Raw genomic sequence first — 22,132 nt, 5'->3', positions numbered from 1 at the left:
GAGGGGCTCAGCGAGATTGTGCTCTAGTGGGAAAAATTGTATCTCTTGTTTCCTAACCACTTTTCCTCATCCTCCACTCTTATTTCCTGGTATCACCTCCAAAAGTAAACTACAAGTACATTTCTGGTGAACCCAGGCTAAGATGCTTTCAAAGGAATAACAGGCAGAAAGATGGTTTTCTAACAGCAACAGTGGAGGTAAGCAGCCGGTGAAACAGTATCTTTAAAACACCAAGACAGAGAAACTGCTAACAGGCAACTGAAGAGAGGAATATACAACAGGCAGAACAAATAGAAAGCAAATCTTAAGAATATATTGTGCCTATATTAGATGAAAATGAACTTAACGCTCTAATTAAAGACACAAAATTCCAGTCAAGATAAAAAAAAAAACAACTCAACTTTATAGTGTTTATAAGACACACGTTAAAAATGTAAGTCTGGTTTGAGCTGGTGTTTTTAAAAAAAACTGTAAGGATACAGGAAACTGAAACTGAAAGCAGAAAGAATGTATACCCACATACAAATAAATATTCATCCCACCAAATCTGGTCTAGCTATATCAGAAAAACACATTGTAAAACAAAGCATTTATAAAGATAAAAGTGGTCATTACTTTGCTTCGTTTCATCATTGTGGATGATTGATCAGACTGCAGTTTCAAAATACTGTAATCCCCTCAAACTGCTCTTTTGGAAAAAACAAACAAACCCTGATTTGGTTATGGCAATCATCTTGGAGGCAATGAAACCTAACTATTGCTTCTAAAGTTGATTACAAAATGAAACAATTGGTTGCTTATCCTTTTGATTTATCAATCTGTCCCTTGTGAATGTGATTACCATGAGATAGGATAACATACTATTAAAAAATCAGACAGCTCTTGACTCACTAAGATGTAAACAATCCTATTAGAAATTAACAGTCAGCTAACTCCTCATTTTCCATTTTTCTTTAGTATGTTTTAATTGCAACAAGACAAAATCTAAATTTGTAACAAAAAGAAAGGATTTATTTATTCACTGTGTTGCACCTTTAGAAAATTCATTTGTCTCCAAGTGATAAAGCATTCAAAAAGTGATTAGCCAGATTTTTGATACGGATGCTGAAGGAACATCTCTAAAGCACCTTAATGGTCAGCCTCTTCATGAAAAATAAGGTTAATAGAAAATAGGCCCTATATACCAATAATAGACAAGCAGAGAGCCAAATCATGAGTGAACTCCCATTCACAATTGCTACACAGAAAATAAAATACCTAGAACTACAACTTATAAGGAACATGAAGGACCTCTTCAAGGAGAACTACAGACTACTGCTCAAGGAAATAAGAGGATACAAACAAATGGAAAAAAATTCCATGTTCATGGATAGGAAAAAACAGTATCATGAAAATGGCCATACTGCCCAAAGTAATTTATAGATTCTATGCTATCTCCATCAAGCTACCACTGACTTTCTTCATAGAACTAGAAAAAACTTCTTTAAATTTTATATGGAACCAAAAAAGAGCCTGAACAGCCAAGATGATCCTAAGCAAAATGAACAAAGCTGGAGGCATAATGTTACCTGACTTCAAACTATACTACAAGGCTACAGTAACCAAAACAGCATGGTACTGGTACCAAAACAGAGACACAGACCAATAGAAGAGAAAAGAGGCCTCACTGGTTGGGTACGGTGGCTCATGCCTGTAATCCCAGCAATTTGGGAGGCCGAGGTGGGCGAATCACCTGAGGTCAGGACTTTGAGACCAGCCTGGCCAACATAGTGAAACCCTGTCTCTACTAAAAATACAAACAATTAGCTGGTGTGGTGGCACGTGCCTGTAATCCCAGCTACTCAAGAGAGTAGCTTGAACCCAGGAGGTGGAGGTTGCAGTGAGCTGAGATCACGCCATTGCACTCCAGCTTGCGAAACAAGAGCAAAATGCTGTCTCAAAAAGAAAGGAAGAAAAAGGCCTCAGAAATAACACCGCATATCTACAACCATCTGCTCTTTGACAAACCTGACAAAAACAAGCAAGGGGGAAAGGCTTCCCTATTTAATAAATGATGCTGGAAAAACTGGCTAGCCATATTCAGAAAACAGAAACTGATCCCCTTCCTTACATCTTATACAAACATTAACTCAAGATGGATTAAAGGCTTAAACATAAAACCTGAAACCATAAAAACCCTAGAAGAAAACCTAAGCAATACCATTCAGGACATAGGCATGGGCAAAGGCTTCATGACTAAAACAGTGAAAGCAATGGCAACAAAAACCAAAATTGACAAATGGGATCTAATTAAACTAAAGAGCTTCTGCTCAGCAAAATAAACTAACATCAGAGTGAACAGGCAACCTACAGAATGGGAGAAAATTTTTGCCATCTACACATCTGACAAAGGGCTAATATCCAGAATCTACAAGAAAACAAATTTATAAGAAAAAAAACAAACAGCCCCATCAAAAAGTGGGCGAAGGATATGAACAGACATTTCTCAAAAGAAGATATTTATGCTGCCAGCAAACATGAAAAAAAGCTCATCATCACTGATCGTTAGAGAAATGCAAATCAAAACCATAACAAGATACCATCTTGCACCAGTTAGAATTGTAAGGCCTTGGCCGGGCGCGGTGGCTCAAGCTTGTAATCCCAGCACTTTGGCGGGTGGATCGCAAGGTTGAGAGATCGAGACCAACCTGGTCAACATGGTGAAACCTCGTCTCTACTAAAAATACAAAAAATTAGCTGGGCATGGTGGCACGTGCCTATAATCCCAGCTACTCAGGAGGCTGAGGCAGGAGAATTGCCTGAACCCAGGAGGTGGAGGTTGCGGTGAGCCGAGATTGCGCCATTGCACTCCAGCCTGGGTAACAAGCGCGAAACTCCATCTCAAAAAAAAAAAAAAAAAAAAGAATTGTAAGGCCTCGCTGGGAGCCAGATGGACAACACCCACCCCCCTCCATGTCTGATAACAGCTTATCAGTCCAGACACATTACTCAGCATCTGGTTTCTCCATGCAGGCTCCCCTCACCCACTTCTGCATTCTGCTCCCAGATCTATATTCAGCACTAAACTATGCATTTGAACCTGCCAAAATTTAAAAAATCCCACCAAGCCTTACCCAATGGCAGCTCACCCCATACATCCTCAGCCAGCCTACCTCTCAATAAGTCTCACCTCCCTACCTATAGTGGCTCTCCCCGTCCGGGCCCTGTCTTCCTACAACCAATGAAATTGCCTATGCTTTGTTTCCCCAATATCCAATCAATCACCTCTGACCCTCATAAAACCCCCTGCCCTGAGAAGTTAAGCGCAACTTCTCTGGCCCCATCCCGGACCGTAGAACCTCGCCTGGGGGCTGAATAAATTGGATTTTTCCATTTTTCTATACTGGCCTCAGTTTCCTCATTTTGACTCGGCAATATATCTTACAAGAATGGCGATCATTAAAATGTCCGGAAACAACAGATGCTGGTGAGGATGCAGAGAAACAGAAACCCTCTTACACTGTTAGTGGTAAACTAGTTCAACCACTGTGGAAGACAGTGTGGCAATTCCTCAAGGATCTAGAACCAGAAATACCATTTGACCCAGAAATCCCATTACTGGCTATATACCCAAAGGATTATAAATCATGCTATTATAAAGACACATGCACATGTATGTTTATTACAGCACTGTTTACAAAAGTAAAGACTTGGAACCAACCCAAATGTCCATCAATGATAGACTGGATGAAGAAAATGTGGAATATATATACCATGGAAGTGGCCATAAAAAAAGGACATGAGTTCATGTCCTTTTCAGGGACGTGGATGAAGCTGGGAACCATCATTCTCAGCAAACTAACACAGGAACAGAAAACCAAACACCACATGTTCTCACTCATGAGTGGGAGCTAAACAATGAGAACACAGGACACAAGGAGGGGAACATCACACACTGGGGCCTGTCAGGGGGTGGAAAAAAGGGGAGAGAGGGCATTCAGACAAATAAGTAATGCATATGGGGCTTAAAACCGAGATGACGGGTTGACAGGTGCAGCAAACCACCATGGCACATGTATAACTATGTAACAAACCTGCATGTTCTGTCCATGTATCCAAGGACTTACAGTAAAATTTAAAAATAAATAAAAATAAATTTAGAGAAAGAAAATATGAAGAAATGTTCAAAGTTCTAAAGAAAGGTTTATGATTGTAGAGATCAAGCATAAGTTCAAAACCACTGTAATGGCTGAACTAAAAGGGATCATGAAAATGTATTTAGTTAGATCTGGGCAGCTTAAAATCTTGTCCATTGATTATAAATTATTCATAGTCCTTACAAAAGAAAGGCAGCATATGATCCTTTGGGTATATACCCAGTAATGGGATTTCTGGGTCAAATGGTATTTCTGGTTCTAGATCCTTGAGGAACCGCCACACTGTCTTCCACAGTGGTTGAATTAATTTGCACTCCCACCAACAGTTTTTACCTACGACGACACTAACGTTTCTACCTACTATTGAAGGTTTTTCTGCACTCCCGAGCAACTCTTCAGGATCTGCATTTTCTGGATCATATGCCCACACGATGATAGACTAGAAAACAAAATGTTTGCATTTCTTTACATTTTGTACAGATTTCATTTTTAGTTGTGGCAAAACATAACCACAAGCATGTTTTTATTTATTTAAAGATTTTTGATTATCCCGCTTTTAAAAATAAAAAGCAACAGTGCTTTACATAGCGAAAGATGTCCACCGAAGGACATACGAAGAAAGAATTCATACGATCCCTCCACACTCCTTAAGCAGGTCATGTTCACATGTCTCATGACACCTGTCTTTTTTGTGAGATGCACTTTTGCTTTTGTTGCCCAGGCTGGAGTGCAGTGGTGTAATCTCAGTTCACCGCAACTTCCACCTCCCGAATTCAAGCAATTCTCCTGCCTCAGTCTCTTGACTAGCTGGGATTACAGGCACCTATCACCACACCTGGCTGATTTTTGTATTTTTAGTAGAGACAAGGTTTCACCAGGTTGATCAGGCTGGTTTTGAACTCCCGACCTCAGGTGATCTGCCCGCCTCGGCCTTCCAAAGTGCTGGGATTACAGGCATAAGCCACCAAACCTGGCCCATCTTTCTTTATACCCATACATAGACACAGCAACCTCACCCCCACTCACATGCTTTTTATAAAAATGAAATCACCCTATACATGTTACTTGTAAGTTAATATTTGTTACTTGATGCAAGGCTAGTTCAATAGAGATAGAACTGTTTTCTGTCTTTTTTTTTTCTTGACTATTTATTCATATAGGTAAACATTATATTAAAAATACAGCAAAAGCTGTCTCTTGCACCCTGTACACCATCACTCAATTCCCATAAATCCATCTGCACCCCAGAGCTAACTATTATTAGTAAGTTCTTGTTTAGATCCCTATAAAATGTTTGTGCATAACCAAGATATATTATTTTCATCCCTTCTACACAAATGCTAGCATGCTAAACATATTTTTTCCAAAACTTCTGCTCTTCATCTAAAGTTATTTTAGAGATCTTTACATATTTTCATTGATCTTTCAGTTGGATATTATTCCAAATTATGGAGGAACTACAATTTATTTAACCAGTAACCTACTAAACATTTGTTTCAAATCTCTTGCCCTTATAATCAATCAATGCTACAATGAGCAACTTTGTACAACTTTGAGCATATTGGTAGGACACATTCCTAAAAGTGTAATTGTTGAGTCATGGGGTAAATGCATTGTAATTTTCATAGATCCTGGTAAACTGCTTTCTGCAGCAGTTGCACCAATATACCCTCTCAGTAGCAATATATGAGAATTCATCTTTCCTCATGTTCTTTCCCAACATCATGTTTTGCATACATTTGATTATTGCCAGTCTGATGGGTGAAAAATGGTACCATGGTATAGTTTTTTTTTAATTAATTTTTATTTATTTATTTTATTTGAGATGAAATTTTCCTCTGTCGCCCAGGTTGGAGTGCAATGGCACAATCTCGGCTCACTGCAACCTCCACCTCTCAGGTTCAAGCAATTCTCCTGCCTCAGCTTCCCGAGTAGCTGGGATTACAGGCACCTGCCACCACGCCCACCTATTTTTTGTATTTTTAGTAGGGACAGGGTTTCTCCATGTTGGCCAGGCTGCTCTCAATCTCTTGACCTCATAATCCGCACACCTCCACCTTCCAAAGTGCTAGGATTACAGTCAAGAGGCACTGCGCCTGCCCAAACACCATTTTTTATTTGACAGCGTTGGATACTTCTTTTTACTACTTTATTCAGAATTTTTGCATGTATTTCAAATATTAGAGATGTTAACATTTTTTGGAACCATGTCAGGTTTTTGGTTTTGAAGTTATGCTGGATTTATAAATTGAATGTGGAACTTCCTATAATGTTTGCAAGGAGCCATAATAGTTTAAATAATAACGATAGGGACTTTATCTTGTTCATTACTGTGTGCCCAGTACCTGGGCTAGAGCTAACAGAGATTACATATTCAGAGATATGTTGAATGTTGAAACATCATCAGCATCATTTGATCTTTAAAGGTTAGCAAGATCTTATATGAAACCATTTGATCCTGGTGCCTTTGAAAATATTAATAGTGAAATCACCTTTCCAGTCTCTTTTGTGGAGTTTGGCCTTGTCAAGTGCTCTACTTCTTTGGCCAAGTCTGTTAATACATACTGCTGGGGAAATCTTCCATCTATATTTAAAAAAATCATTGCTGAAGAGTTGCACGTATTATATCTTTTCCATGTCTGTGATTCTCCTCCCTCATTCTTAATCTTGTGTATTTTTCTTTAATTAGTCTTTTGAGAAGATTATTTTACTGGTCCTTTCAAAGACAGTTTTTGCATATATTTAACCTTCGTATTATTTTATTAACTTTAACTTTTATATTTAATCATCTGTTCGTTTTGGTTTATTTTCATTGTTCCTTTCATAATTCCTTAAGAACCAGTGTTTTTCAATTTAGTTTATTTATTATTGCCATTTTTGAGACAGGGTCTCACTGTCACCCAGGCTGGAGTGCAGTGACATGATCATAGTCCACTGCAGCCTTGGCCTCCTGGGTACAAGCAATCCTCCCGCCTTGGCCTCCCAAGGTGCTGGGATTACAGGCATGAGCCACCACATCCAGTCAGTTTATTTTATTCTATTTTTTTTTTTTTTTTTACTTTAAAATTCCTTAGAACTATAGCTTTGTGTCTAAGAGTGGCTGAAATATATAGCCTTTGATATAAAATGTTCAAATTTCAATCCATTTCTATATCTGTATATATTTTTCCACGACCTTAGTACAGTGCAGTCATAAAGAATATAGGCTTTTTGGCCAGGCATGGTGGTTCATGCCTGTAATCCCAGCACTTTGGAAGGCCAAGGCGGTCAATCACTTGAGCCCAGGAGTTTGAGACCTGCCTGGGCAACATGGAGAAACCTTGTCTCTACTAAAAATGGAAAAATTAGCTGGGCATGCCGGTGCCTGCCTGTAGTCTCAACTACTTGATTGGCTGAGGTGAGAGGATCACCTGAGCCCAGGATACAGAGGTTGTGGTGAGCACTCAACTCCAGCCTGGGCCCTGTCTCAAAAACAAAACAAAGCATATATATAGGGTTTTAATGTTTGTCTTCTTTTTTTAACCTTTGTTTTTAGATTTATGCATATTGTACATTTCAGCAGTACATTCCTTTTTATTGCTAACTAGTATTTCACTCTCTTAACATACCACAGTTCACCTTTTAATAGACATTTGGATTGTTACAAGGTTTTGACTTGCAAATAAAGTTGCTATGAAATTCACTTATGTCTTTTCGCGGGCATGTTTTTATTTCTTTTCAGTAAATACCTAGGAATAGAGCTGGTAGGTCATATGGTTTACTTTTAGAAGGAACTGGCCGTTATCCAATGTGGTAGTTACATTTTACATACTCATCAGCAATTTATAAAATTTAATTGCTTCATCTCCTTGATGATATTTGGTATCAGCCTTTTCAATCTTTTTTTTTTTGAGACAGGGTCTGGCTCTATTGCCCAGGCGGGAATGCACTGGCACAATCTCAACTCACTACAACTTCCACCTCCTTAAAGACTTTTTACATAGTTTAAACCTTCTACTTTTCTATATAAATTTTTGAACTGGGTTGTCATTTTCTATAAAAAACCTTTTGGGGTTCTGTTTGGGACTGCAGTGACTACAAGCTAGTTTGGGGTAAAACTGACATTTTAACAACATTGAGTCTTGATCCGTGAACATTTGTTTTGGTCTTCTTTGATTTTTTTTAGTAATGTTTTATAATTTTCAATTTACAGGTCAGACACATACATTATCAAAATTTCTCAAAGTGGTCGGGCACAGTGGCTCACGCCTGAATCTCAGCACTTCAGGCATGGAGGCCAAAGTGGGCGGGTCACCTGAGGTCAGCAGTTCCAAGACCAATCTGGCCAACATGGTGAAACCACATCTTTGCTAAAAATACAAAAAATTAGCTGGGTGTGGTGGCATGCACCTGTAATTCTAGCTATGCAGGGGGCTGAGGCAGGAGAATCGCTTGAACTCGGGAGGCAGAGGTTGCAGTGAGCCGATACAGCACCACTGCATTCCAGCCTGGGTGACAGAGTGAGACTCAGTCTCAAAGAATGAAATAAAATAAAATAAATAAAATTTCTCAAAGTATGTAATGCACTTGATGCTACTATAAGTGATATTTTAAAATGTTATTTTCTAATTGCTTATGGCTAATATTTTAAATCACATTATTTTTTCTTCATTATAAGTCTTGTTCTATTTGACTTAAAATGTTTTTCTTATTTTTTATTTCCACGGGCACACAGTAGTTGTACCTATATAGAGGGTACATGAAATGCATCGATATAGGCATGTAATGTGACATGATCACAGCATGAAGAATGGGGTATCCTTCTGAAGAATTTATCCTTTGTGTTACTGTTTCAGCTATTTTAAAATGTACAATTAAATTATGATTGACTATAGTCACCCTGTTGTGCTATCAAATAGGAGGCCTCAGTCATTCTAGCTATAGCTACTTTTTTAATACTCATTAACTATCCCTCCTTTTCCCAACCCCAAACTACCCTTCCCACGCTCTGGTAACCATCCTTCTACTCTCTATGTCCATCATTTGATTTGATTTTTAGATCCCACAAATGAGTGGGAACATGCAATGTTTGTCCTCCTGTGCCTAGCTTGTGTCACTTAACACCATGATTTGCAGCTCCATCCATGTTTTTGCAAATGGTAGGACCTCATTCTTTTTTAAGGCTGGATAGTACTCCATTGTGTATATGTACCATATTTTCTTTATCGGTTCACTTGTTGATAAAAATTTAGATTGCATCCTGGCTATTATGCATGGTGCTATAATAAACATGTAATAAACAGATATCTCTTAGATATACTGATTTCATTTCTTGTGGGTATATATACAGCAGTGGCATTTCTGGATCATATGGTAGCTTTATTTTTAGTTGTTTTTTTTTTTTAATTTTTTATTGCATTTTAGGTTTGGGGGTACATGTGAAGAACATGCAAGATTGTTGCATAGGTACACACATGGCAGTGTGATTTGCTGCCTTCCTCCCCATCAGCGATATATATTTTTTGAGACAGTCTCACTTTGTCACCAGGCTTCAGTGCAGTGGTGCAACCTCGGCTCACTGCAACCTCCAGCGCCCTGGTTCAAGCAATTCTCCTGCCTCAGCCCCTGAAGTAGCTAGGACTATAGGGGTGCACCACTACGCCCAGCTAATTTTTGTATTTTTTTAGTAGAGACAGGGTTTCACTATGTTGGCCAGGTTGGTCTCAATCTCCTGACCTTGTGATTTACCCGCGCGGGCCTCCCAAAGTGCTGAGATTACGGGCGTAAGCCACCACGCCTGGCCTATTTTCAGTTTTTTGAGGAACCTCCAAACTATTCTCCACAGTGGTTGTACTAATTTACACTCCTACGAACAGTGTACGTTGGTTCCCTTTTCTACACATTCTCATCAGCATTTGCTATTGTCTGTCTTCTGATTAGCCATTTTAACTGGGGTGGGATAATATCTCATTGTAGTTTCTTTTTTTGTTTGTTTGCTTTCTTTATGTTTTGTTTTTTGAGACAAGGTCTCACTGTGTCACCCAGTCCGGAGGGCAGTGGTGCAATCTTGGCTCACTGCAACCTCTGCCTCCCAGGCTCAAATGATCCTCCTGCCTTAGTCTCCTGAGTAGCTGGGATTACAGGTGTGTGGCACCACACCAGCTAATTTTTGTATTTTTAGTAGAGACAGGGTTTCACCATGTTGGCCAGGCTGGTCTTGAAGTCTTGACCTCAAATGATTGCCCACCTTGGCTTCTGAAAGTGCTGGAATTATAGGTGTGAGCCACTGCTCCCAAGCCTTATGAACATACCTTGTTTTTGTTTCTGTTCCTTCTTTTATCCTTTGACTGTTTTAAATATGAACTAAGTAATGTTTTTAATGAATCTTGTATTTCACTTTTGAGTAGTATGAACTTTCTCCATTTTTGTGCATCTATTCCAGGCAGCTTGTTTCTTTGTGGTCTACACCTTTAGTTGTGAAGTTATTTACAGAGTTTGTTTTCTACAAGAATCCTGTAAACTCTTTATTATGGGTTTTACAATCACTTCTGCCTGGGAACTAAATGTTTGACTGCTTGCAAAGTTATGTTTGTATTTATTTATTGGCTGTAGGTTCTTCATCCTCTTGGGCTGTGAAATTAGGATGTTTACCTGAAATCTGGGTAATCCCTTATCTGTTTACAGCCCCCAAAATAGGTGTGTCATTTCTTTGCAATTACCCTAAGCCAGTGAGGAGAGGTTTACCAGTCCCCATTTTACAGACAGTTATAAATTTTAAAGACTTTTTTTTTCTTTTGAGACGGAGTCTTGCTCTGTAGCCAGGCTAGAGTGCAGTGGCATGATCTTGGCTCACTGCAACCTCCAACTTCCTGGTTTGGGTGATTCTCTGGCCTCAGCCTCCAGAGTAGCTGGGATTACAGGTGCAAGCCACCATGCCCAACTAATTTTTGTATTTTTATTGAGACGGGGCTTCACCATGTTGGCCAGTATGGTCTTGATCTCCTGACCTTGTGATCTACCCGCCTTGGCCTCCCAAAGTGCTGGGATTACAGGTATGAGCTGCCACACCTGGCCAAGACATTTTCTAAATCCTAACTTCATACAGGGAGATTAGTTTCAGCTCCCTTTACTCCTATAGGCTGAAACTTTCATTCGCTAGTCCCATAAAATCATAAAAATATCAATCCTTTGCCACTAGGGCTCATATTCTGTTCTAATTCAATCTTGTAACTCTGGCTTTGAGTGCCTTAATTATTTCTGACCATCAGAAATTCCTTTTCTGTCTTTTAAATTCCATGTGCACACATGCACTTGTATTAATGTAAAGATCTGTGAGTGTGTGTACTAGCAGTATATACACATATATTTTCTATAGGCATTTCTATGTGTTTTTAGTGAGAAGGAGGTTTTAATGCATTATTTGAGTCGTAATATATATTCTACTTCTGTAAGTTCTCCTGTATTTTCTATATATCTTAAAATTCCTTAATTACTGATAATATTACTTCTTGCTTTTGAGCATTGTTATAACGGTAGCCTCAAAAGATAATTCAGTAATATCAATGGGATTTGGAGTGGAAGTAGTTATGGGCACATGAGCTCACTCAATCATCTTGATCCACTATACACAGTTTATCTGTTTCTGCTACTTCTTTTTTTTTTCCCAGTAAATTGTCGCTTTTAGAGACTTATCTATATAGAGCTGCAATTTCCAAATATAATAACCTTATTTCAATTTTCAACATTTTGAATATATACTTCCATCATAATTCTAATCATCCTCTATTCTAGAATTTTAAAACTTTTTGATCTTAGGGCCCCCTTTATACTTTTAAAAATTATTAAGAATCCTACAAGGCTTTTGTTTTATGTGGTTTAGCTCCACCAGTATTTACCACATCACAAATTAAAACTGATAATATCTAAAGATTATTTATTTTCAAAACTATGGTAAATCTATTATATGTTATCATTTTTATGAAAAATAGCTATTTTTCAAAAGAAAAATATTAGAATGGATGCTTAATATTTTTAAAACCATCTTTAATATTTGTATGAATAAAGGACAGCTGGATAATCATCTCTGCTCCTTCACCCAAGTTGTTGGTGAATATTGTCTTTGTGGAGGTCAAAGGGGGAAAAATTCATCCTTACACAGGTAGATGGTTGGAAAACGGTGAACCTCATAAACCTCCTGAATGGGTCTTATAGAAAGATATACACCTTGAGTACCACTACTCTAAGCAAATATCATTGCAAAATTAGTTTGAAAATTTTTTTCATCTGGTAAATATGGAAGATAAGAGAGAAACAATACAGTAGTGATATATGAAGGCTACACAAAATTTAAAAAACATTTTACCTGGGTTAAGTTGTTAAAGAAATATCTGTTTGGAAAAAGAGAAAACATATTTTAGTAAACAGCCTGTTAAACATTAGTTTAAATATTCTATTTTCAGTATACATGTTTCTAAACCTTTGCATATTCTCTTTATGTTTCATTATAGATATATAAAATTAAAGGCTATATGTAAAAACAAAAAATTGCATATGTCTGTTTATCAGTATTGTTACTGATTCTCATTTGTCATCATAGAGGGCTGAATGGCTTAAATTTACATGCTTCCTTAATACTGCAAATTTACGTCATCAAAACTTCTTGATGAATCTTCTATAAAATGTTGATATTGTCATTCTACATAAAAAAAGCCCTATAGTCTTTCATGTTACCATTTACGTCAAACAGAAATTTGTCTTTTAGCACGACAAATCCTTCCTTCACCTGAAAGGAGTAACAGGCTGGGCCTGGTGGCTCACACCTGTAATCACAGCACTTCAGGAGGCCGAGGCAGGAGGACTGCTGAAGCCCAGGAGTTTGAGATCAGCCTGGGACACATAGTCTCTATTTTTCCTGTCTGTATTTTTAATTATAAAACTTTAAAAAAGGAATAGTACTCATTTGCATGTTTAGTTGTATGTTTTCTAGAAAGTTTTCTTCCACTGTAAAGTTACCTGCATATTTTTAGCATTTTCCAAGACCACATAACGAATATTGTATTTCATGTGTTCAATCTGATATGTTAGAAAGCTGCTGAAACTACTATAACTACAGTATGACACGATCATAACTCTTCAAAGGTAAACTGTGCCCAGAGTTCAACACAGTCCAAGGTTGATTAAAGAGACCCCTGGTGATACATTTTGCCTTCAGTTATGCTTACTAGTCAGAGGCACAGGAAAGAAGAATCGAGTCAGTAAGTGAGTTACCAGCGTATCCAGAAGGAAAATTTGGAGGCAAAAAAAGATATGTGTAGATAATAAAAGAAAGCCTTTGGTATTAATACAGTAACCTTGTAGAGAAGGAAATCAGTATCACTTGACATTAAAGTAACAGCCCTGATTTTCATCGGAAGACAGTATTAGCAGCATTCTTCTGGGTCTTTAACAGTTTTCTTGGCTTTCTTGAGTTAATGCACAGACTGAAGTGTAGAGTTCAGAATAAGGAGAAGAGAAAACCCTGGATTGAACTGACATTTAAGGTGAGGATAGACGACAAAAAGCCAAAGAAAAAGGCCGGGAAGGCCAGGCGTGGTGGCTCACGCCTGTGATCCCAGCACTTTGGGAGGCTGACTTCTCTGAGGTCAGGAGATCGAGACCATCCTGGATAACCCTAAAAATAAAAAAAATTAAAAAAAAAAAAAAATAGCCGGGCGTGGTGGCACGTGCCTGTAGTTCCAGCTACTCAGGAGGCTGAGGCAGGAGAATTGCTTGAGCCCGGAAGGCAGAGGTTGCAGTGAGCAGAGATAGCACCACTGCACTCCAGCCTCGGCGACAGAGTGAGAATCCATCTCAAAAAAAATAAAGAAAGAAAACGAAAAAGACTGGGAAAAATACTATTATAGAAATTGAACATAGTGGTATTAGAGAGTGAAGAAATGAAAGAGTTTCAAAAAGAAAGTGATCCTCAGAATTAAATGTGGTACAGGGTATTATAGTAAGAGGATCAAAACAATCCCATCAAATTTGACAATTACCCTCAGTGACTTTGCCAAAGCAAGTAGATGGAGGGATGGATGCATAGATAGATAGATAGATAGATAGATAGATAGATAGATAGATAGATAGATAGGTAAGTACTAGGATACAGTGATGAAACAGAAAAATGTCACAGTGAACTTGGGAAGACTAGTTTCAGCACAACTCCATGGATCCTTTGACCTTTTTATTCTCTATTCTAACCCTAGAGACACAGAGACAGAAAAAAGCAAGAGAATTTGGACGCCAACAGGATTCTTGTTCATGAATTCTTTCTAGCATCAGAACCTTGGTTTGGGGGCAGAGTCAATAGGTGTTGAGAGCCAAGAGAAAAAGAGGCAGTGCTTGAAGGCTCCTGTACTCTGCAGTATTTATCCTGGAAATTCTTAACAAATCTATCTTTGAACTTTGGTTTTATCAGTGAAATGTGATGAGACAGTGAAGCCTGCACTGGGGACATGGAATTTTGGCTCCTGTACAGTCCCGCCTCCTGATGCCTCTCTGCCTCCCTGGGACAGATTATTTGCCCCTGATTCCCCTCCATGCTCTGGCACCTTGGGTCCTGACCAGCCTTCACCTCCTTAACTCGTGTCCCACAAGCTGCTGGGAGCAGCCAGCTAGCACAGTGGAATAGGTCTAATAGCTGCAAGGTTGCTGGTTCAAATCCCCAGTAGGGCCAGACTTGTCTGGGGCTTAAATGGGGGACCATCTGGGGAGTCTAGGAGCTGGAGGTTTTAGGATATTGTGTTTTAGTCACCTGCGAATTTTCCAGTCCAACTGAATGGTGCCAGAATCTAATAATGTACAATTGTCTTGCCTAGGATTGGCTCTCCGTATGGCAGAACTTCTCCATCGAGAAGATCATAGTCACCTGGGCACGGTGGCTCAAGCCTGTAATCCCAGTACTTCGGGAGGCCGAGGTGGGTGGATCACGAGGTCAAGAGATCGAGACCACCCTGGTCAACATGGTGAAACCCCGTCTCTACTAAAAATATTAAAAAATTAGCCGGGCCTGGCGGCGCGTGCCTGTAATCCCAGCTACTCAGGAGGCTGAGGCAGGAGAATCGCCTGAACCCAGGAGGCGGAGGTTGCGGTGAGCCGAGATCGCGCCATTGCACTCCAGCCTGGGTAACAAGAGCGAAAGTCTGTCTCAAAAAAAAAAAAAACAAAAAAAAACCAAAAAAACCCAAAGAAGATCATAGTCAGACTGGGTCCAAGGCTTAAATAGCTAATGAAAGGCCCCCAGGGCATATCCGTATAACGGGGAGCAGGGAAGGGGAGGAGGCCCAGGCCCCCGGGCATTGTTTCAGCCTTGGCCACAGGGCCATCCGGCCTTCTTTAGGATTGTAGTGCTCAGAGGTCCTGCCTAGAGGTTTACCCTCCCAGGGCAGTTTTATAATTAGGCCTATGTTAATTGAACTCTTGCTAGGAAATATTAACACCCATCACCCAAACCTCACTGGCCTCGTTCAGGGACATGCTGGTAGGAACCACCAATCCCAGCAGTCCGTATGTCCTTATGGTGGTCAATGGGGACATGTAGACAGTGAGCGTGTGTGCCATGGCACTGATAAGTGTGATTTAACCCAGCACATGGAAGGCCTCCAAAGATAATCATGCATCTTAGGCACAAGGAAATTACAAGGTGCTATAACTGGGGGACGCCCCAGGGCTAGCATTTGCAGGAATAACCAGGGATGCAGACATTCCTGTGTTTGATTTCAGATGGGTGCTACTCTTCCCAAGGCAAAACCTTTAAAATCTATCCTGGACAACTGGGACCAATTTGATACACAATCTTTGAAGAAGCAGCTCATTTTTCTCTGCCAAACAGCATGGCCGTGCTACTCTCTGCTGAGTGGAAAAACCTGGCCTCCTAAGGGAAGTATAGATTATAACACCATTCTACAATTAGACCTGTTTTGTAAAAGTGAAGGTAAATGGTTTAAGGTCCCCCATGTGCAAATTGTCTTCTCTCTAAGGAATAATGTCAGCTATGTAAGGCCTGTACCCCAAACCCTACTGACCCCTCCTCTGGACTACCCCGACATTTAGGACTCCCTGTGGCTCTTCCGTCCAATGCTAACTAGGCCTCCTCAGCTCCAATAATCCAGAAGAAGTCAGAGACGGCCGAGACGGCCAAGGCACCTCAGGCTACTAGGATTCCCCAACTCTGCCCACTACGGGCAGGAGGAGGAGAATTTGGCCTGACCAAGGTGCACACTCCCTTTTCACTTTCTAACTTAAAGCAAATCAAGGCGGACTTAGGAAAATTTTCCAATGACCCAGACAAATACATAGATGTTCATAGATGTTCTGCAGGGCCTGGGTGAGTCCTTTGAATCAGATTGGAAAGATAGCATGTTATTTCTTAGTCAGACCCTAACCAGCAATGAGAGAGAAGCTGCTTTAGCAGCGGCTCAAGGGTTTGGGGACACATAGTACCTTAGTGAAGTGCACGATCAAATGACGCCAGAGGAGAAGGATAGATTTCCTACAGGTAGACCAGCAGTCCCTAGCACAGACCCTCGCTGGGATCCTGACTCAGAACAGGGGACTGGAGCCGTAGGCACCTATTCACCTGCATACGTGAGGGATTAAGACTAACTAGGAAGAAGCCCATGAACTATGCAATGTTATCCACCATAACTCAGGGAAAAGAAGAAAACCCACAGCCTTCCTTAAGCAGTTATAGGAGGCCTTAAGAAAGTATACACCCCTGTCGTCAAACTCCAACGGGGGTCAGTTAATACTAAAGGACAAATTTATTAAGCAATCAGCAGTAGACATTCAGAGGAAGCTCCAAAAGCTGGCCCTGGGGTCAGAACAGAGTCCGGAATCCTTATAAACCTAGCAACCTCGGTGTTTTATAATAAAGACCAGGAAGAACAGGCAGAAAGGAGCAGGAGAGACCAGAGAAGAGCCGCAGCCCTAGTCATGGCCTTCAGGCAAGCAGCCCCAAGGGGCTCAGATGAGGGAAAGGCTTGGGTCAGCTGCCAGTTTGGCAGAGCGTGTTTCCACTGTGGCCTAACAGGACCCTTTATAAGAAACTGTCCCCAAAGGACTGGACCACCTCCTCATCCTTGCCCACTGTGCCAAGGGGATCACTGGAAGGCACACTGTCCTAGGGGATGAAGGTTCCCAGGGCCTGAGCTGGCTAACCAGATGACCCAACAGCAGGACTGAGGGTGCCTGGGGCAAGTGTTGGCACAAGCCATCACCCTCACAGAGCCCCGGGTAAAGCTGACCATAGAGGGCCAGGAAGTTAATCTCCTCCTGGACACTGGCGCGGCCTTCTTTAGTCTCCTGATACTTTTCCCGACCCCTAAGCTGCAACTGGGGAGACACGCTCTTCTCCCGTGCTTTCCACATCATGCCAGAAAGTCCCACTCCGTTACTAGGGCAGGACCTATTAGCCAGAGCAGGAACCATTATCTATATGAACACCATCAAGGAGGAAATTCCTCTGTGCTGCCCATTACTTCAAGAAGGGATTAATCCCAAGGTTTGGGCAATGGACAGATAATTTGGACAGGCAAAGAATGCATGGCCAATTCGGATAAGGCTAAAGGATCCCACCTCTTTTCCTTACCAAAGACAGTACCCCCAAGACCAGAAGCCAAAAATGAACTACGGGATATTGTAAAGAACTTAAAAGCTCAGGCTCTAGAAAGTCCTGTAACAGCCCTTGTAATACTGCAATTTTAGGAGTACAAAAACCTAATGGACAATGGAGGCTGGTACAAAATCTCAGGCTTATTAATAAAACTGTGATTCCTTTATACCCAGCTGTACCTAACCCTTACACCTTGCTCTCTCAAATACCAGGAGAGGCACAATGGTTTACAGTCCTGGACTTTAAGGATGCCTTTTTCTGTGTTCCCTTACATCCTGACTCCCAGTTTCTGTTTACCTTTAAAGACGATTTAGAAGTCTCAGCTCACCTGGACAGTGTTACCCCAGGGCTCTCGAGATAGCCCCCACTTGTTTAGCCAGGCTCTAGCTCAGGACCTTAGTAATTTTTCACATCTGGGTACCCTGGTTCTTCAATATATGGATAACTTACTTTTTATTGTGAACTCAAAAACCCAGTGTCAGCAGGCTACCCAAGACCTCCTAAACTTTCTTGCCACCTGCAGATATAAGGTTTCCAAACCAAAAGCCCAGCTTTGTAGGCAAGAGGTAAAATACCTAGGGCTTGTCTTATCTAAGGGCACTTGGGCCCTTGATAAAGAACGTCTCCGGGCCGGGCGCGGTGGCTCAAGCCTGTAATCCCAGCACTTTGGGAGGCTGAGGCGGGCGGATCACGAGGTCAAGAGATCAAGACCATCCTGGCCAACATGGTGAAACCCCGTCTCTACTAAAAATACAAAAATTAGCTGGGCGTGGTGGCGTGCACCTGTAGTCCCAGCTACTCGGGAGGCTGAGGCAGGAGAATTGCTTGAACTCGGGAGGCAGAGGTTGCAGTGAGCCGAGATTGTGCCATGGCACTCCAGCTTGGCGCCTGGCGACAGAGTGAGACTCTGTCTCCAAAAAAAAAAAAAAAAAAGAATGTTTTCAACACATACTGGCCTTCCCCCACCCAAAGACCTTAAAACAGTTGCAGGATTCTTAGGAATAACTGGTTTCTGCCTATTGTGGATTCCCAGATATGGTGAAATAGCAAACTCCTATATACTCTGATTAAGAAAACCAAAAAGCTAACACCCATCTCTAATACAATGGGACCCTATAGCTGAGGCCTCCTTTTAGACCCTAAAGCAGGCACTACTGTGGGCTCTAGCTCTAAGCCAGGCGTCCCCAAACTTTTTACACAGGGGGCCAGTTCACTGTCCCTCAGACCGTTGCAGGGCCACCACATACTGTGCTCCTCTCACTGACCACCAATGAAAGAGGTGCCCCTTCCTGAAGTGTGGCGGGGGGGCTGGATAAATGGCCTCAGGTGGCCGCAGTTTGGGGACGCCTGCTCTAAGCCTTCCTATAGGGAGCAACTTCTCCCTACATGTTACGGAAAAGTCAGAAGTGGCACTGGGGGTTCTCATCCAGACTCAGGAGACCACATCACAACCAGTGGCATACCTAAGTAAGGAAGATAATGCAGTAGCCAAAGGCTGGCCACACTGCCTGTGGATTGTAGCCGCAGTGGCTATCCTCGTCTCAGAAGCTGTTAAAATAGTGCAAGGGAAAGATCTAACTGTATGGACTTCACAGAACGTAGCTGGAATTCTGGCCTCTAAAGGAAGCTTATGGCTGTGACAACCGCTTACTCAAATATCAGGCCTTAGTGCTCGAAGGGCCTGTACTTCAGCTGTGTACACGTGCAGCCCTTAATCCAGCTGCTTTTCTTCCTAAGGAAGGAGTAAACACAGAACATGACTGTCAGCAGGTTTTAGCCCTGAACTACGCAGCCCTAGAGGATCTTTTTTTTTTTTTTTTTTTTTTTGAGACGGAGTTTCGCTCTTGTTACCCAGGCTGGAGTGCAATGGCGCGATCTCGGCTCACCGCAACCTCCGCCTCCTGGGTTCAGGCAATTCTCCTGCCTCAGCCTCCTGAGTAGCTGGGATTACAGGCAAGCACCACCATGCCCAGCTAATTTTTTGAATTTTTAGTAGAGACGGGGTTTCACCATGTTGACCAGGATGGTCTCGATCTCTCGACCTCGTGATCCGCCCGCCTCGGCCTCCCAAAGTGCTGGGATTACAGGCTTGAACCACCACGCCCGGCGAGGATCTTTTAACAACTCCTCTAGCCAATCCTGACCTTAACCTATACACTGACGGAAGTTCCTTTATGGAAAATGGAGTTCAAAAAGCACGATATGCAATAGTCAGTGATCAAACAGTGCTTGAAAGTAATTCTCTTCTTCCTGGAACTAGTGCCCAGCTGGCAGAACTAGGAGCCCTCACTCAAGCTCTAAAATTAGGAAGAAGAAAGAGAATAAACGTATACACAGATTTCAGACATGCTCACCTGGTTCTGCATGCATGGAAGGAAAGAGGGTTCCTAACCTCAGCAGGAACTCCCATTAAATATCATAATGAAAATGTAGACTTATTACAAGCTATCCAAGAACCCGAAGAGGTAGCAGTCTTACACTGCCGAGGTCACCAGAAAGAAGATGAGAAGAAAGCAGAAGGCAATGGCTGAGCTGACCTAGAGGGCAAAAGGGCAGCTAGACAAGAATTTATAGACGGACCTGAAATATGGGAAAGCCCTCTCTAGGGAACTAGACCTCATGCTCACCAGAAGAGGTAGAGTGGGCAGTCTCCCAGGGACATAATCTTCTTCCTTCAGGATGGCTGGCTACTGAGGAGGGAAAAGTGCTCCTACCTGCTGCCAGCCGGTGGAAAGTACTCAAAACCCTGCATCAAACCTTGATATGGGTATAGAAAATACACATCAAACGGCCAAATCTATACTTACAGAAAAGGGTCTCTTCAAGGCTGTTCAACAAATAGTCAAAGGATGTGAAATATGCCAGAAAAATCATCCTTTGGCATATCACAAAGCTCCTCCTGGGGAACAGCAAGCCGGTCATTACCCAGGTGAAGACTGGCAAATGGACTTTACCCATATGCCTAAGTCTCGGGACATCAGTATCTGTTAGTACATGCAGATGCCTAAGCAAACTGGGCTGAGGCTTTCCCCTGTAGAACAGAAAAAGCCCAAGAGGTAATAAAAGTCCTGATTAATAAAATAATCCCTAAATTCAGACTCCCTCTCTGTCTTCAAAGCAATAACGGCCCTTCCTTCAAAACTGCAATGACCCAAGGAATTTCCAGGGCATTAGGAATACAGTATCATCTCCACTGTGCTTAAAGCCCTCAGTCCTCAGGGAAAGTGGAAAAGATGAAAAGAGGTGTCTTAAGAGACACCTAAAGAAACCGCACAGGAAACCCACCACCTCTCGTGGCCTTCTCTATTGCCAATATAGCACTCTTGAGGGCTTGGAACTCTCCTCAGAAAATAGGACTCAGCCCCTATAAGATGCTTTATGAACGGCCCTTTCTTACTAATAATCTTGTATTAGACAAGGAAACACCAAATCTAATACAAGATATAACCTCCTTGGCTAAGTAGAACTTTGCCTGAAGGACACCCTAGGGAAAAAGAGAAAGAGCTGTTCTGCCCTGGAGACCTGCTGCTTGTTACCTCTCTCTTCTCAGACCCTCCCTCTCTAGGCCTATCTTGGGAAGGACCAGTTTTGGTTATTCTGTCTACCCCAATGGCAGTTAAGGTGGTGGGAACTGACTCATGGATTCATCACACTCAGCCGAAGCCTTGGACGCCTCCTGAAGGAAATCACAGGCCTCCACTCCGCAGCCTGAAGTTCCCAGAAACGACCCTTCATACACACGCAAGCCATTGTAGGATTTACGCTTGCTCTTCCGACAAAACCCCAGGAAAGTAACTGCTCATGAGTCCCACTTACATCCTGGCATTAACAGGACTGTCACTCTTCACTTTGCTCTCTGTAACCAGACTCTCGAACTCCAATTATTCCTTTCACAGTTGGGTGGAGAGGGGGGAGCCGGAATAATAGAAAAACTTGGTACCGGCATTAGAAAAGTTATGACCTCTACTCAGTTTTAATATAAGCTATCTCAGGAGGCAAATAATAACATGAAAAAGGCTACTAATTCTCTCTGCAGAGGCAGCTCACTCTGCAGAAACAGCTTAATTCTCTAGCTGCTGTAGCTCTTCAAAGTAGAAGGGCCCCAAATCTGCTAACAGCAGGAGAAGGAACGTGCCTCTTTCTAGGAAAAGAATGCTGCTACTTTATAAACCAATTAAGTATTGTCTTAAAGATAAAAAACTCAGGGATCAATCAAACACAGGGCTAAAGATCTTCAAGAAACAGAATCATAAAGCTTTCTTAACAACTGGCTGTCCTGGTTATATCCTCTCCTAGGCCTGTTTATAACCATTCTATTACGGTTGGCTTCTGGGCTTCTCATCTTTAACCTTTTTGTCACATTCAT

At 41.6% G+C, this 22,132-nt stretch overlaps 2 protein-coding genes across 20 annotated transcripts in view; one reads left to right on the top strand and one right to left on the bottom strand.

Annotated features, from left to right (window-relative positions):
• The window catches only part of CATSPERE (catsper channel auxiliary subunit epsilon), a 170,779-nt gene that overhangs the window by 121,525 nt on the left and 27,122 nt on the right, over positions 1-22,132 (bottom strand). For 17 of the 19 annotated variants that reach the window (XR_012513619.1, XR_012513616.1, XR_012513617.1 and 14 more), the window contains 2 exons: positions 12,478-12,502; positions 4,498-4,575 (listed from right to left, as the gene is read on the bottom strand). Coding sequence is in view for 11 of the 19 variants with exons in the window: in XM_074385429.1 (XP_074241530.1) it covers positions 4,498-4,575; positions 12,478-12,502 (103 nt within the window). In the remaining 8 variants the exon portion in view is untranslated. The remainder of the gene's footprint in view (positions 1-4,497; positions 4,576-12,477; positions 12,503-22,132) is intronic. The other 2 variants (XM_074385428.1, XM_074385435.1) reach the window with 1 other exon arrangement.
• On the top strand, positions 17,697-20,297 carry LOC141581120 (uncharacterized). The gene is made up of 3 exons (XM_074385526.1): positions 17,697-17,840; positions 19,369-19,680; positions 19,872-20,297. Exons 1-3 carry the CDS (start codon positions 17,697-17,699, stop codon positions 20,295-20,297), a joined length of 882 nt encoding a protein of 293 aa, XP_074241627.1.

Source organism: Saimiri boliviensis, chromosome 14 (genome assembly GCF_048565385.1).
Source record: "Saimiri boliviensis isolate mSaiBol1 chromosome 14, mSaiBol1.pri, whole genome shotgun sequence".
In the NCBI taxonomy this organism is placed as follows: Eukaryota; Metazoa; Chordata; class Mammalia; order Primates; family Cebidae; genus Saimiri; species Saimiri boliviensis.
Note: the sequence above shows the minus strand (reverse complement) of the source record. Positions and strands in the feature narration are given on the sequence as shown.